The sequence below is a fragment of the Oncorhynchus tshawytscha genome, unplaced genomic scaffold, assembly GCF_018296145.1.
Source record: "Oncorhynchus tshawytscha isolate Ot180627B unplaced genomic scaffold, Otsh_v2.0 Un_contig_869_pilon_pilon, whole genome shotgun sequence".
NCBI lineage: Eukaryota > Metazoa > Chordata > Actinopteri > Salmoniformes > Salmonidae > Oncorhynchus > Oncorhynchus tshawytscha.
This window is the reverse complement of record NW_024609212.1, coordinates 47,084-65,000: the sequence shown is the minus strand read 5'-3', so window position 1 is coordinate 65,000 and position 17,917 is coordinate 47,084. Positions and strand designations below refer to the sequence as shown.

Genomic DNA, 17,917 nt, shown 5'->3' with positions numbered 1-17,917 from the left:
GATCCTAAGTGATTAAATAGTGGTGTCAGTACACTAGAGTGGATCCTTAGTGATTAAATAGTGGTGTCAGTACACTAGAGTGGATCCTGATTAAATAGTGATGTCAGTACACTAGAGTGGATCCTTAGTGATTAAATAGTGGTGTCAGTACACTAGAGTGGATCCTTAGTGATTAAATAGTGGTGTCAGTACACTAGAGTGGATCCTTAGTGATTAAATAGTGGTGTCGGTACACTAGAGTGGATCCTTAGTGATTAAATAGTGGTGTCAGTACACTAGAGTGGATATGTTTGGATGACTTACCCTGATACTCCTCTTCCTCTTAGGCCACCTCTGCAACAGGTACATGCAGGCAACAAATACATGCAGGTTACAAGCACAACACACTGTCACAGTTAGTAGAGGAACAAAAACATGCAAGTATATCTGTAGAATATGGTAGACATCATAGTTGGGGTCAATTCCATCAAACTCAGTCAAATCAGGAAGTTAAAAACTCATTCTCATTTTCTTCAAAGCTTCTCTATGAGGAACAAATGGAATTGGAATTTCAGTTGACTTCCTGAATTGACTGAACTGAAAAGGAATTGACCCCAAGCCTGTTAGATATGGTATATTGTATTGTCTACTTCCTTACAGAGTTCCTCTCGTTGTCTCTATCCCTAAGAGAGAGAGACATGTCCAGCATGATGACTCCCATGTCCTCCTCCAGACTGTTGGGATCGTCCAGACGCACGGACAGCTCACACACCCTGGGGATACAACAGGGTTAGCTTAGCATAAAACATGGTTCAGTTAGCCTGGGTTAGCTTAGCATAGTCACTATTCAGTTAGCCTGGGTTAGTTCAGCTCGGGCTGTGACAGACAGATGGACGATAGGGGTTTGTACATTTTTTCACATGTAAATGCTTCTTAATAAAAAACCTTCTTGAAACAAGTCATTACACTTTGTTATGCCAGATTGGAGATGATCTGTCTCATTATGAAGAAATGCCAGATTGGAGATGATCTGTCTCATTATGAAGAACTGCCAGGTTGGAGATGATCTGTCTCATTATGATGAAATGCCAGGTTGGAGATGATCTGTCTCATTATGAAGAAATGCCAGATTGGAGATGATCTGTCTCATTATGAAGAACTGCCAGGTTGGAGATGATCTGTCTCATTATGAAGAACTGCCAGGTTGGAGATGATCTGTCTCATTATGAAGAAATGCCAGGTTGGAGATGATCTGTCTCATTATGAAGAAATGCCAGGTTGGAGATGATCTGTCTCATTATGATGAAATGCCAGGTTGGAGATGATCCGTCTCATTATGATGAAATGCCAGGTTGGAGATGATCAGTCTCATTATGAAGAAATGCCAGATTGGAGATGATCTGTCTCATTATGAAGAAATGCCAGGTTGGAGATGATCAGTCTCATTATGAAGAAATGCCAGGTTGGAGATGATCTGTCTCATTATGAAGAAATGCCAGGTTGGAGATGATCAGTCTCATTATGAAGAAATGCCAGATTGGAGATGATCTGTCTCATTATGAAGAAATGCCAGATTGGAGATGATCTGTCTCATTATGAAGAAATGCCAGATTGGAGATGATCTGTCTCATTATGAAGAACTGCCAGGTTGGAGATGATCTGTCTCATTATGATGAAATGCCAGGTTGGAGATGATCTGTCTCATTATGAAGAAATGCCAGGTTGGAGATGATCAGTCTCATTATGAAGAAATGCCAGGTTGGAGATGATCAGTCTCATTATGATGAAATGCCAGGTTGGAGATGATCTGTCTCATTATGAAGAAATGCCAGGTTGGAGATGATCTGTCTCAATATGAAGAAATGCCAGGTTGGAGATGATCTGTCTCAATATGAAGAAATGCCAGGTTGGAGATGATCAGTGTTATTTCCGTATTGACAACATTAACAGCATCAGAATACTTGTGTGTATTGACGTGTGTAACTGATAGATACACACACCAGGTGTTAATGTTTTACATGTGTAAGATTACTTTACTGATCATATTGCACTATAAACTGAGATGAGTTCCGGTTGCTGCCTCTCTAACCTCTCACCTCTCTAACCTCTAGGTTACCTGCTGCCAGAGTTACAACAATCAATATCTCCTGAAAATTGTGACATTTTAAAATGTGTCACTCACTTTTCCATCTCCAGATCACTGAGGAGAAGGTAGCTGGATCCCATGAAGTCATCCATGGTCAGATCCCGGTCATACACCTGCAAGGTAGACCACATGAAGATGCCTCATGAAGACTGAAACAGAACAAAGAGCAGAAACACTCGTCTGACCAAAACGGCCCCTACTGGGCCCCACACATGAGGTATGTCCTAACCCCTACCTTAATATACAGTCTCTGGTCCAGGTCTCTGACAGGGAAAGAGAAGGACTCGTTCCATGTTGGGTTGAGGTTCTTATAAACCACTTTGCTCTTGTATAGTGTCTTCCCATCCAGTTTAAACTTCACGTAAGGATCACTTGTACCTGAGAACGGACAAAACACAGAGAAGGAATATCTCTATGAGAGGACAGATTACTTCATCATACACTATGGACTGGATTTAATGTCATTATTATGGGGTGGCCTCAGTGGCCTAGTGGTTAGTGTGTCTGTGCACTGAGGTTGGAAGGTTGGTGAGAGTGAACTCGCAGTCTCCATTTCCTTGTACTGTGTAACGTGTATCCTGTGCATATGACTAATAAACTGGCTCTTGGTCAATGATTAATGGAATGTAAACAATAAGCAGGAAGAGATTTCACTGAGAGTCAGGAAGAAAAACATGATTCCTCTCCATCTCAACACAACGTCAGTGGACTCAATACTCTACATTCAGTCATCTTCCAGCTCACATCTCAAGTCATGTCTGAGTACTGAGAGAGTTTCTTCCAGAGGAAGTGGTTTTGATGATGGGCTCAATGTGAGACGGCACAGTTTCCTAAGAGAACCAGTCACGACAACTCAGTATCCGTGGTGCAACATTTAGAAGAGCATTGGTGAAAACCGTCACTGTTAAGAGGAGTCAATATCTTCACTACTCTAGACATGAACAGTATCTTCACTACTCTAGACATGAACAATATCTTCACTACTCTAGACATGAACAGTATCTTCACTACTCTAGACATGAACAGTATCTTCACTACTCTAGACATGAACAGTATCTTCACTACTCTAGACATGAACAGTATCTTCACTACTCTAGACATGAACAGTATCTTCACTACTCTAGACATGAACAGTATCTTCACTACTCTAGACATGAGTCAATATCTTCACTACTCTAGACATGAGTCAATATCTTCACTACTCTAGACATGAGTCAATATCTTCACTACTCTAGACATGAACAATATCTTCACTACTCTAGACATGAACAATATCTTCACTACTCTAGACATGAACAGTATCTTCACTACTCTAGACATGAACAATATCTTCACTACTCTAGACATGAACAATATCTTCACTACTCTAGACATGAACAATATCTTCACTACTCTAGACATGAACAATATCTTCACTACTCTAGACATGAACAATATATCTTCACTACTCTAGACATGAACAGTATCTTCACTACTCTAGACATGAACAATATCTTCACTACTCTAGACATGAACAATATCTTCACTACTCTAGACATGAACAATATCTTCACTACTCTAGACATGAACAATATCTTCACTACCTAGACATGAACAATATCTTCACTACTCTAGACATGAACAGTATCTTCACTACTCTAGACATGAACAATATCTTCACTACTCTAGACATGAACAGTATCTTCACTACTCTAGACATGAACAGTATCTTCACTACTCTAGACATGAACAGTATCTTCACTACTCTAGACATGAACAATATCTTCACTACTCTAGACATGAACAGTATCTTCACTACTCTAGACATGAACAATATCTTCACTACTCTAGACATGAACAGAAGTCAATATCTTCACTACTCTAGACATGAACAGCATCTTCACTACTCTAGACATGAACAGGTGTCAATATTTACTCTAGAAATGTATATTTTTGTGCCATGTACAACGCACGACTTCCACCAGACGAAAAAGCAAAGAAGTAACATTAACACTGGGCCTTCTCAATACAGTCACTGATAACATTAATACTGTGCCTTCTCAATGCACAGTCGCTGGTAACACTATGCCTTCTCAATGCAGTCACTGGTAACATTAACACTGTGCCTTCTCAATACAGTCACTGGTAACATTAACACTGTGCCTTCTCAATGCAGTCATGATAACATTAACACTGGGCCTTCTCAATACAGTCACTGATAACATTAATACTTCCTTCTCAATACAGTCACTGGTAACATTAACACTGTCTTCTCAATACAGTCACTGGTACATTAACACTGTGCCTTCTCAATACAGTCACTGGTAACATTAACACTGTGCCTTCTCAATACAGTCACTGGTAACATTAACACTGTGTCTTCTCAATACAGTCACTGGTAACATTAACAGTGCCTTCACTGGTAACATTAACACTGTGCCTTGGTAACAAACACTGTGCCTTCTCACAGTCACTGGTAACATTAACACTGTGCCTTCTCAATGCAGTCACTGGTAACATTAACACTGTGCCTTCTCAATGCAGTCACTGGTAACATTAACACTATGCCTTCTCAATGCAGTCACTGGTAACATTAACACTGTGCCTTCTCAATACAGTCACTGGTAACATTAACAGTCACTGGTAACATTAACACTGTGCCTTCTCAATACAGTCACTGGTAACATTAACACTGTGCCTTCTCAATACAGTCACTGGTAACATTAACAACACTCACTGGTGCCTTCTCAATACAGTCACTGGTAACATTAACACTGTGTAACAGTCACTGGTAACATTAACACTGTGCCTTCACAATGCAGTCACTGGTAACATTAACACTGTGCCTTCTCAATGCAGTCACTGGTAACATTAACACTGTGCCTTCTCAATGCAGTCACTGGTAACATTAACACTGTGCCTTCTCAATGCAGTCACTGGTAACATTAACACTATGCCTTCTCAATACAGTCACTGGTAACATTAACACTATGCCTTCTCAATACAGTCACTGGTAACATTAACACTATGCCTTCTCAATGCAGTCAATGGTAACATTAACACTATGCCTTCTCAATGCAGTCACTGGTAACATTAACACTGTGCCTTCTCAATGCAGTCAATGGTAACATTAACACTATGCCTTCTCAATACAGTCACTGGTAACATTAACACTGTGCCTTCTCAATGCAGTCAATGGTAACATTAACACTATGCCTTCTCAATGCAGTCACTGGTAACATTAACACTGTGTCTTCTCAATGCAGTCACTGGTAACATTAACACTGTGCCTTCTCAATGCAGTCACTGGTAACATTAACACTGTGCCTTCTCAATACAGTCACTGGTAACATTAACACTGTGCCTTCTCAATACAGTCAATGGTAACATTAACACTGTGCCTTCTCAATACAGTCACTGGTAACATTAACACTGTGCCTTCTCAATGCAGTCACTGGTAACATTAACACTGTGCCTTCTCAATACACTCAATGGTAACATTAACACTGTGCCTTCTCAATGCAGTCACTGGTAACATTAACACTGTGCCTTCTCAATACAGTCACTGGTAACATTAACACTGTGTCTTCTCAATACAGTTGCTGTGCTCGTATTATAAAGGAGAACTATCGCCTTATGGTGTGGATAGTCGTGTTGCAAGCCCAGCTTCAGATACAATCGTTATGCAAGGGTCATTTCAGTGTAGCAAAGGATGAAACAGTGTCTGTGCCACCAGCAAGTACACTAATCTCTGGCCTCCACAAACAGGACCAGGCCTGGCCTGCTGAGGAGTGACGGACTCCATCCTAGCATCCTAGCAAGTAATAATCTCTGGCCTCCACAAACAGGACCAGGCCTGGCCTGCTGAGGAGTGACGGACTCCATCCTAGCATCCTAGCAAGTAATAATCTCTGGCCTCCACAAACAGGACCAGGCCTGGCCTGCTGAGGAGTGACGGACTCCATCCTAGCTGGAGGGGTGCTCTCATCTTATCTACCAACACAGACAGGGCTCTAACTCCTCTAGCTCCACAATGAGATAGGGTGCAGGCCAGGCAGCAGGCTGTTATCCAGCCTGCCAGTTTAGTGGAGTCTGCCACTAGCATAGTCAGTGTAGTCAGCTCAGCTATCCCCATTGAGACCGTGTCTGTGCCTCGATCTAGGTTGGGCAAACTAAACATGACGGTGTTCGCCTTAGCAATCTCACTGGAATAAAGACCTCCATTCTTGTAATTATTGAAAGAGATTGTGATACCTCACATCTCTTAATGTTATATCCTCACTTCCATGGTAGTTATAGTCAATGAACTAATCACTGATCATAATCTTGATGTGATTGGCCTGACTGAAACATGGCTTAAGCCTGATGAATTTACTGTGTTAAATGAGGCCTCACCTCCTGGCTACACTAGTGACTATATCCCCTATATATTGTTTTTAATTTTATGACTGCATTATCAATTTTTTTAACTTCTAGTCATGAAATCTATGCAGCCTACTCAATCACTTTTTATAGCTACTGTTTACAGGCCTCCTGGGCCATATAAAGTGTTCCTCAATGAGGTCCCTGAATTCCTATCGGACCTCGTAGTCATGGCAGATAATATTCACATTTTTGGTGACTTCAATATTTACATGGAAAAGTCCACAGGTCTCTAACGACCAGGTTTTATGTGTTATGAAGTGTTATGAAGTGTAATAACAGTCTTACCAAAGAGGTCTCTAATGACCAGGTTTTATGTGCTATGAAGTGTAATAACAGTCTTACCACAGAGGTCTCTAATGACCAGGTTTTATGTGTTATGAAGTGTAATAACAGTCTTACCACAGAGGTCTCTAATGACCAGGTTTTATGTGCTATGAAGTGTTATGAAGTGTAATAACAGTCTTACCACAGAGGTCTCTAATGACCAGGTTTTATGTGTTATGAAGTGTAATAACAGTCTTACCACAGCGGTCTCTAATGACCAGGTTTTATGTGTTATGAAGTGTAATAACAGTCTTACCACAGCGGTATCCGATGACCAGGTTTTATGTGCTATGAAGTGTTATGAAGTGTAATAACAGTCTTACCACAGAGGTCTCTAATGACCAGGTTTTATGTGTTATGAAGTGTAATAACAGCGTTACCACAGCGGTCTCTGATAACCAGGTTTTATGTGCTATGAAGTGTAATAACAGTCTTACCACAGAGGTCTCTAATGACCAGGTTTTATGTGTTATGAAGTGTAATAACAGTCTTACCACAGAGGTCTCTGATGACCAGGTTTTATGTGTTATGAAGTGTAATAACAGTCTTACCACAGCGGTCTCTAATGACCAGGTTTTATGTGTTATGAAGTGTTATGAAGTGTAATAACAGTCTTACCACAGCGGTCTCTAATGACCAGGTTTTATGTGCTATGAAGTGTTATGAAGTGTAATAACAGTCTTACCACAGCGGTCTCTGATGACCAGGTTTTATGTGCTATGAAGTGTAATAACAGTCTTACCACAGAGGTCTCTGATGACCAGGTTTTATGTGTTATGAAGTGTAATAACAGTCTTACCACAGAGGTCTCTGATGACCAGGTTGTATGTGCTATGAAGTATTATGAAGTGTAATAACAGTCTTACCACAGAGGTCTCTAATGACCAGGTTTTATGTGTTATGAAGTGTAATAACAGCGTTACCACAGCGGTCTCTGATGACCAGGTTGCGTCCTTCCTTCAGGTTGATAGAGAGGAGGTAGGACCTCTGGGACTCTCTGGTGCTGTCGGATACACTCAGCATCTCAGTAGGACTCCCCATCTCAAACTGTTGGAGTACATAGATGATGGAAACACTTGAGCATATGAGGGATACAAAGTATATTGAAAGCAGTAACCACAGGCGTGGTTCCTGAGTTCATAAGCCATTAACACATCCCATCATGCTTAGGGTCATGTAGAAAATGTCCAGACCAATATTTTGGCTTCCATGGCTACAATAAAAAATCTCTGTGACTTTGAAAGAGGGGTCTCAAAGGAAGGATAGGGGGTTTAAAGGGGGTTTGTGTCTCAGGCACCAGATCTCAACCCAGAGGGGGTTTAAAGGGTGTTTGTGTCTCAGGCACCAGATCTCAACCCAGAGGGGGTTTAAAGGGGGTTTGTGTCTCAGTCACCAGATCTCAACCCAGAGGGGGTTTAAAGGGGTTTGTGTCTCAGTCACCAGATCTCAACCCAGAGGGGGTTTAAAGGGGGTATGTGTCTCAGTCACCAGATCTCAACCCAGAGGGGGTTTAAAGGGTGTTTGTGTCTCAGTCACCAGATCTCAACCCAGAGGGGGTTTAAAGGGTGTTTGTGTCTCAGTCACCAGATCTCAACCCAGAGGGGTTTAAAGGGTGTTTGTGTCTCAGTCACCAGATCTCAACCCAGAGGGGGTTTAAAGGGTGTTTGTGTCTCAGTCACCAGATCTCAACCCAGAGGGGGTTTAAAGGGTGTTTGTGTCTCAGTCACCAGATCTCAACCCAGTTGAACAATTATGGGAGATTAAGGAACGGCGCCGGAGACAGCATTTTCTACCACCATCAACAACACAGACCAGACCAGCTCAGAGCTCTAACTCTAAAACCCTGACCAGACCAGACCAGCTCAGAGCATGATGACCCTGTCCAGACCAGACCAGCTCAGAGCTCTAACTCTAAAACCCTGACCAGACCAGACCAGCTCAGAGCATGTTGACCCTGTCCAGATCAGACCAGCTCAGAGCTCTAACCAGACCAGCTAAAACCCTGACCAGACCAGACCAGCTCAGAGCATGATGACCCTGTCCAGACCAGACCAGCTCAGAGCATGATGACCCTGTCCAGACCAGACCAGCTCAGAGCTCTAACTCTAAAACCCTGACCAGACCAGACCAGCTCAGAGCATGATGACCCTGTCCAGACCAGACCAGCTCAGAGCTCTAACTCTAAAACCCTGACCAGACCAGACCAGCTCAGAGCATGATGACCCTGTCCAGACCAGACCAGCTCAGAGCTCTAACTCTAAAACCCTGACCAGACCAGACCAGCTAAGAGCATGACCAGCTCAGAGCATGATGACCCTGTCCAGACCAGACCAGCTCAGAGCTCTAACTCTAAAACCCTGACCAGACCAGACCAGCTCAGAGCATGTTGACCCTGTCCAGACCAGACCAGCTCAGAGCTCTAACTCTATAACCCTGACCAGACCAGACCAGCTCAGAGCATGATGACCCTGTCCAGACCAGACCAGCTCAGAGCTCCCTAACTCTAAAACCCTGACCAGACCAGACCAGCTCAGAGCATGATGACCCTGTCCAGACCAGACCAGCTCAGAGCATGATGACCCTGACCAGACCAGCTCCAGACCAGACCAGCTCAGAGCATGATGACCCTGTCCAGACCAGACCAGCTCAGAGCATGATGACCCTGTCCAGACCAGACCAGCTCAGAGCATGATGACCCTGTCCAGACCAGACCAGCTCAGAGCATGATGACCCTGTCCAGACCAGACCAGCTCAGAGCTCTAAACCTTCCAGTCAGTGTTAGACCTCTGTTGGGGACTGTTGAGTGTGTAGACTGCTGTGGTACAGTGTCCATTAAGGACCAGGCTGTAGACTGCTGTGGTACAGTGTCCATTTTTTGACCAGGCGGTAGACTGCTGTGGTACAGTGTCCTTTAAGGACCAGGCATTAGACTGCTGTGGTACAGTGTCCATTAAGGACCAGGCTGTAGACTGCTGTGGTACAGTGTCCATTAGGGACCAGGCATTAGACTGCTGTGGTACAGTGTCCATTAAGGACCAGGCTGTAGACTGCTGTGGTACAGTGTCCATTAGGGACCAGGCATTAGACTGCTGTGGTACAGTGTCCATTAGGGACCAGGCATTAGACTGCTGTGGTACAGTGTCCATTAGGGACCAGGCATTAGACTGCTGTGGTACAGTGTCCATTAGGGACCAGGCATTAGACTGCTGTGGTACAGTGTCCATTGGGGACCAGGCATTAGACTGATGTGGTACAGTGTCCATTAGGGACCAGGCATTAGACTGATGTGGTACAGTGTCCATTAGGGACCAGGCATTAGACTGCTGTGGTACAGTGTCCATTAAGGACCAGGCTGTAGACTGCTGTGGTACAGTGTCCATTAGGGACCAGGCATTAGACTGCTGTGGTACAGTGTCCATTAGGGACCAGGCATTAGACTGATGTGGTACAGTGTCCATTAGGGACCAGGCATTAGACTGATGTGGTACAGTGTCCATTAAGACCAGGCATTAGACTGCTGTGGTACAGTGTCCATTAGGGACCAGGCATTAGACTGATGTGGTACAGTGTCCATTAGGGACCAGGCATTAGACTGATGTGGTACAGTGTCCATTAGGGACCAGGCATTAGACTGATGTGGTACAGTGTGCCCTTGATTTAGAACTTACACTGTTGTTCTCCGTGTCTCGTGATGTTTGGGCCTCAAGGTCATGGCTGTCACCGTTCTGCTGTTGAGACAGACACACGTTCATTCCATTAACAAACAGTCACAACCCACAAGATACAGTATTATCCTGATGTCAGCAGAAACTAAGCCTGAGAGAAAGGGTTAGACACATGTTCATTCCATTAACAAACAGTCATAACCCACAAGATACAGTATTATCCTGTTATACCATGATGTCAGCAGAAACAAAGCCTGAGTGAAACAATGATAGTAAGATTTCCAGATCAAGTCCATGTAACATGTTGGAAGTACATCTATACAGACGTAGGATCGTAATTTGACCTATATTGTAACAGAAACATAATCCTGCAGCAACAGGATTTGAAAGTTTAGTCGATAATGTTGCTTGATCGGTGGTTAGGCTATTAGCTGGCTGGAAGTAGGCTAGATGAAAAGGGCAATGCTGTTAATATAACTGTGTGTTAGTATGGGGTTTCAGTTCATTTATGTAGATCATCAAGCTCATCTGCATCTCCTGCCAAGCAGGAAAATGTTCAGCAACAAAAGAGTGATCAAATGACGATCCTAAACCTGTAAACTATAGCCAGTGCCTGTCAGCCAGTCTATTGTAATTCCTGTCCTGTATAATACTCTCCATGTAGTTATGAAACATTCCTCTGCTGCGGGAGACAAAGAATGATAAGCCACACAACTGAGATTAATGACTTGAACAATTTGACTTCTCTCTATGTAGCTGATGTCATGACGTGGCCCTTTCTGGGTGTATATCATGGCTTCCCCCTCTCTCCTCTCCTACACCCAGGTTCTGTTATCTCAGGCCATAAATTCCTGGTGGAGACTCTCTCCCCCCTGGTCATGCAGAGAGAGAGAGACCAGAGAGAACAAGGGATTTCAATGGGCCATACTCCTAAATCCCCCAAAATGGGAGTTTTAAACAATATGTTCATCTTTGAGAGTGTGGGAATGGTCTGTGGACACTGGTCACTGGTCATTTGGTGACCTCGTGGAGGACAGGAAACACACATAACTAAATCTCTGAATGTGTACATCTCTCAATTATGGTGTTTGCATCTAATTCTTATATAAAATGAATGAGTAAAGATGAAACTATTTGTGAAATTATGTAATGTGATGTTAATACACATAAATTCCATACACATCAGATTACTACTACTACTACTACTACTACTATAGTGTTCCATACACATCAGATTACTACTACAACTACTACTATAGTGTTCCATACACATCAGATTACTACTACAACTACTACTATAGAGTCCCATACACATCAGATTACTACTACTATAGTGTTCCATACACATCAGATTACTACTACAACTATAGTGTTCCATACACATCAGCTTACTACTACTACTACTAAAGAGTTCCATACACATCAGATTACTACTACTATAGTGTTCCATACACATCAGATTACTACTACAACTATAGTGTTCCATACACATCAGCTTACTACTACTACTACTAAAGAGTTCCATACACATCAGATTACTACTACAACTACTACTATAGTGTTCCATACACATCAGATTACTACTACAACTATAGTGTTCCATACACATCAGATTACTACTACTACTACTACTACAACTGTAGTGTTCCATACACATCAGATTACTACTACTACAACTGTAGTGTTCCATACACATCAGATTACTACTACTACTACTACTACTACTACTACTACTACTACCACCACTACAACTGTAGTGTTCCATATACATCAGATTACTACTACTACTACTACTACTACAACTGTAGTGTTCCATATACATCAGATTACTACTACTACTACTACTATAGAGTCCCATACACATCAGATTACTACTACTATAGTGTTCCATACACATCAGATTACTACTACTACTACTAAAGTGTTCCATACACATCAGTTTACTACTACTACAGAGTTCCATACACATCAGATTACTACTACTATAGTGTTCCATACACATCAGCTTACTACTACAACTACTAAAGAGTTCCATACACATCAGATTACTACTACTACTACTAAAGAGTTCCATACACATCAGATTACTACTACAACTACTACTATAGTGTTCCATACACATCAGATTACTACTACAACTATAGTGTTCCATACACATCAGATTACTACTACTACAACTGTAGTGTTCCATACACATCAGATTACTACTACTACTACTACAACTGTAGTGTTCCATACACATCAGATTACTACTACTACTACCACCACTACAACTGTAGTGTTCCATATACATCAGATTACTACTACTACTACTACTACTACTACAACCATATACATCAGATTACTACTACTTCCACTATACACTACAACTTACTACTACTACTACTACTACTACTACCACTACAACTATAGTGTTCCATACACATCAGATTACTACTACTACCACTACTAATACTATAGTGTTCCATACAGATCAGATTACTACTACTACAACTATAGTGTTCCATACACATCAGATTACTACTACTACCACTACTACTACTATAGTGTTCCATACAGATCAGATTACTACTACAACTATAGTGTTCCATACACATCAGATTACTACTACTACTACTATAGTGTTCCATACACATCAGATTACTACTACTACCACTACTACTACTACAACTGTAGTGTTCCATACACATCAGATTACTACTACTACTACTACTACTACTACTACTACTACTACTACTACTACTACTACTACTACAACTGTAGTGTTCCATATACATCAGATTACTACTACTACTACTACAACTATAGTGTTCCATACACATGAGATTACTACTACTACTATAGTGTTCCATACACATCAGATTACTACTACTACTACTACTACCACTACTACTACTATAGTGTTCCATACACATCAGATTACTACTACTACTACAACTATAGTGTTCCATACACATCAGATTACTACTACTACTACTACTACTACTACTACTACTACTACTATAGTGTTCCATACACATCAGATTACTACTACTACTACTACTACTACAACTGTAGTGTTCCATACACATCAGATTACTACTACTACTACTACTACTACTACTACTACTACTACTACAGTGTTCCATACACATCGGATTACTACTACAACTACTACTACTACTACTACTACTACAACTATAGTGTTCCATACACATCAGATTACTACTACTACTACAACTACAGTGTTCCATACACATCATTACTATACTACTACTACTACTACTACTACTACTACTACTACTACTACAACTATAGTGTTCCATACACATCAGATTACTACTACTACCACTACTACTACTACTAACAACTATAGTGTTCCATACACATCAGATTACTACTACTACTACTACACACTATAGTGTTCCATACACATGAGATTACTACTACTACTACTATAGTGTTCCATACACATCAGACTTACTACTCAGATTACTACTACTACTACTACCACTACTACTACTATAGTGTTCCATACACATCAGATTACTACTACTACTACCACTACAACTATAGTGTTCCATACACATCAGATTACTACTACTACTACTACTACCACTACTACTACTACTACTACTATAGTGTTCCATACACATCAGATTACTACTACTACTACTACTACAACTATAGTGTTCCATACACATCAGATTACTACTACTACTACTACTACAACTATAGTGTTCCATACACATCAGATTACTACTACTACTACTACTACTACTACTACTACTACTACAACTATAGTGTTCCATACACATCAGATTACTGCTACTACTACTACTACTACTACTACAGTGTTCCATACACATCGGATTACTACTACAACTACTACTACTACTACAACAACTACAGTGTTCCATACACATCAGATTACTACTACTACTACAGTGTTCCATACACATCAGATTACTACTACAACTACAGTGTTCCATACACATCAGATTACTACTACTACTACTACTACAACTATAGTGTTCCATACACATCAGATTACTACTACTACCACTACTACTACTACTACTACAACAACTATAGTGTTCCATACACATCAGATTACTACTACTACTACTACTACTACTACTACTACAACAACTATAGTGTTCCATACACATCAGATTACTACTACTACTACAGTGTTCAATATACATCAGATGTAGTTTCTAACCATACTGTAACACACCCAGTACAGAACTAACTAATGATTTATTGCTTTAAATATTGGGTTAGTGTTGTTGAACACTGGTTTAACCAAACAAACATCAGGTTGTGTGTGTAAGATAACCTTGAAGATCTTTACTGGGCTGGGATAGATTTGGACTGTTTGTTTATAGCTCGGTCCCACCCAGAGGTCATCAGTGGTTTAGCTTTTTAAACTCAAGGCTCCTAAATGGACGTCATCACCTTGAGTCTAACAGTCATTTTGACCATGTCATTTTTCCTCATGACTTTATACAGACCTGTCTGTCGTCCTTGTGTCTTTCAGAACACCAGAACCATGTAACCTGGGTACCAGTCTGTCTGTGTCCTTGTGTCTTTCAGAACACCAGAACCATGTAACCTGGGTACCAGTCTGTCTGTGTCCTTGTGTCTTTCAGAACACCAGAACCATGTAACCTGGGTACCAGTCTGTCTGTGTCCTTGTGTCTTTCACAACACCAGAACCATGTAACCTGGGTACCAGTCTGTCTGTGTCCTTGTGTCTTTCACAACACCAGAACCATGTAACCTGGGTACCAGTCTGTCTGTGTCCTTTCACAACACCAGAACCATGTAACCTGGGTACCAGTCTGTGTCCTTGTGTCTTTCAGAACACCAGAACCATGTAACCTGGGTACCAGTCTGTCTGTGTCCTTGTGTCTTTCAGAACACCAGAACCATGTAACCTGGGTACCAGTCTGTCTGTGTCCTTGTGTCTTTCACAACACCAGAACCATGTAACCTGGGTACCAGTCTGTGTCCTTGTGTCTTTCAGAACACCAGAACCATGTAACCTGGGTACCAGTCTGTCTGTGTCCTTGTGTCTTTCACAACACCAGAACCATGTAACCTGGGTACCAGTCTGTCTGTGTCCTTGTGTCTTTCAGAACACCAGAACCATGTAACCTGGGTACCAGTCTGTCTGTGTCCTTGTGTCTTTCACAACACCAGAACTATGTAACCTGGGTACCAGTCTGTCTGTGTCCTTGTGTCTTTCACAACACCAGAACCATGTAACCTGGGTACCAGTCTGTCTGTGTCCTTTCACAACACCAGAACCATGTAACCTGGGTACCAGTCTGTCTTTGTCCTTGTGTCTTTCAGAACACCAGAACGATGTAACCTGGGTACCAGTCTGTCTGTGTCCTTGTGTCTTTCAGAACACCAGAACCATGTAACCTGGGTACCAGTCTGTCTGTGTCCTTGTGTCTTTCACAACACCAGAACCATGTAACCTGGGTACCAGTCTGTCTGTGTCCTTGTGTCTTTCAGAACACCAGAACCATGTAACCTGGGTACCAGTCTGTCTGTGTCCTTGTGTCTTTCAGAACACCAGAACCATGTAACCTGGGTACCAGTCTGTCTGTGTCCTTGTGTCTTTCACAACACCAGAACCATGTAACCTGGGTACCAGTCTGTCTGTGTCCTTGTGTCTTTCACAACACCAGAACCATGTAACCTGGGTACCAGTCTGTCTGTGTCCTTGTGTCTTTCACAACACCAGAACCATGAACCATGTAACCTGGGTACCAGTCTGTCTTTGTCCTTGTGTCTTTCAGAACACCAGAACCATGTAACCTGGGTACCAGTCTGTCTGTGTCCTTGTGTCTTTCAGAACACCAGAACCATGTAACCTGGGTACCAGTCTGTCTGTGTCCTTGTGTCTTTCACAACACCAGAACCATGTAACCTGGGTACCAGTCTGTCTGTGTCCTGACTATCTGACTCCATTTAATAAACCTGACTATCTGACTCCATTTAATAAACCTGACTATCTGACTCCATTTAATAAACCTGACTCCATTTAATAAACCTGACTCCATTTAATAAACCTGACTCCATTTAATAAACCTGACTCCATTTAATAAACCCCACTATCTGACTCCATTTAATAAACCTGACTCCATTTAATAAACCTTACTCCATTTAATAAACCTGACTATCTGACTCCATTTAATAAACCTGACTCCATTTAATAAACCTGACTCCATTTAATAGTATAGTAAAACCATGTGCAATCAAGTCTGACTAAGATCAAGAAATGGTCACGAGGAGAAAATATCAAATCAAATGAATTAAATCAGACCATAGTAACACCAGCCATAATGCACCATAGTAAGCTGTAAAACTCTGTTTACCTCAGTCATGTCCTCTGATATCTCCACTGAGGGGATCTCTCTGCTGTGCAGGCCAATGGGAGTGGTAGTGTGTTCACTACAGTGTCCCGTGTGGTCCTGCAGCTCCAAGTCCTCTGTCCCTGACCCCCCCCCAGCAGAAGCAGCTCTCAGCGCATGGCTCTCCTCTGACAGGTCCTCCTCCTCATAAGGAGCAGCACTGGGTTCACTACATACCGACTCCTGGGACGTCCAGTCAGCCTGGTCCACCGGGACACTCAGTCGGTTTAGAGCAGCGTCGCTCCCAGCACTCCCAGCCGTGTTAACGGTGTGAGAGCTAGCACCTCCTCCCTGCCTTCTGTCTCCAACAGTCTTAATGGTGGGAGTGTTGGGGCTGCTGTAGGTCTGGTAGTCCTGCTGGGCCAGGGAGGAGGTGGGGGTGATGTCTGGGACAGAGGAACTCATCCTGTGGTTTAAGACATGTTCTGGACACACCTCAGTCTTACTGGGGTTCTTCCTGCCCCGTCGGAGGGTAGAGAGGAGGGGCTGGGCGCGATGCCGCAGGTGGGACAACACACCGGACTTCTTAGAAGGGGAGTCCATGGTGATGAGCAGGAAGAGGAGAGGGTGTTGATAGTGCTCTGAAGTCTATCTAGGGTTTAACATCCATCACTGAAAGCTGTGAAATAGAGAGACAGGAAGACACAATTAGACTGAAACCAAAACTGTATGTTGGTCATCATTACTACAATCACATTTTCACTGGTTAGTAGCTAACTACAAAAACTATCTACCGACTAAGACTGAGGAGCAGAGAAGAAGTTGATTATTAGATCAAATACAAGGTCATGTTTTACATTAGATCTAGTTCTATGACTGCATTCACCATGAGATGAGGGTGTTCAGCAGACTAAACCTAATAGATTGTATTGGCTGTTGTTCATGTGACATCACAGCAATCTGGCCCCTGGATATTCTTCCATCCTTTCACATGTAAACTGTATGTGTGTCATCATCCCACCACTGAGAGCAGTCCCAATAGTTCCCTA

At 42.2% G+C, this 17,917-nt stretch overlaps 1 protein-coding gene across 5 annotated transcripts in view; it reads right to left on the bottom strand.

Annotated features, from left to right (window-relative positions):
* Positions 1-17,567, bottom strand: part of LOC112241422 (multiple C2 and transmembrane domain-containing protein 2) — a 71,600-nt gene extending 54,033 nt beyond the window's left edge. The window contains exons 1-7 of one of the 5 annotated variants that reach the window (XM_042314483.1): positions 16,893-17,567; positions 10,522-10,578; positions 7,777-7,900; positions 2,361-2,503; positions 2,162-2,238; positions 638-752; positions 304-333 (exon numbers count right to left, since the gene is read on the bottom strand). In XM_042314483.1, the coding sequence (XP_042170417.1) occupies positions 304-333; positions 638-752; positions 2,162-2,238; positions 2,361-2,503; positions 7,777-7,900; positions 10,522-10,578; positions 16,893-17,471 (1,125 nt within the window). In that variant the 5' untranslated portion in view covers positions 17,472-17,567. Of the gene's footprint in view, positions 1-303; positions 334-637; positions 753-2,161; positions 2,239-2,360; positions 2,504-7,233; positions 7,245-7,538; positions 7,558-7,776; positions 7,901-10,521; positions 10,582-16,892 lie in introns of those variants that run through there. The other 4 variants (XM_042314482.1, XM_042314484.1, XM_042314485.1 and 1 more) reach the window with 4 other exon arrangements.
* Between the last annotated feature and the right edge of the window lie 350 nt (positions 17,568-17,917).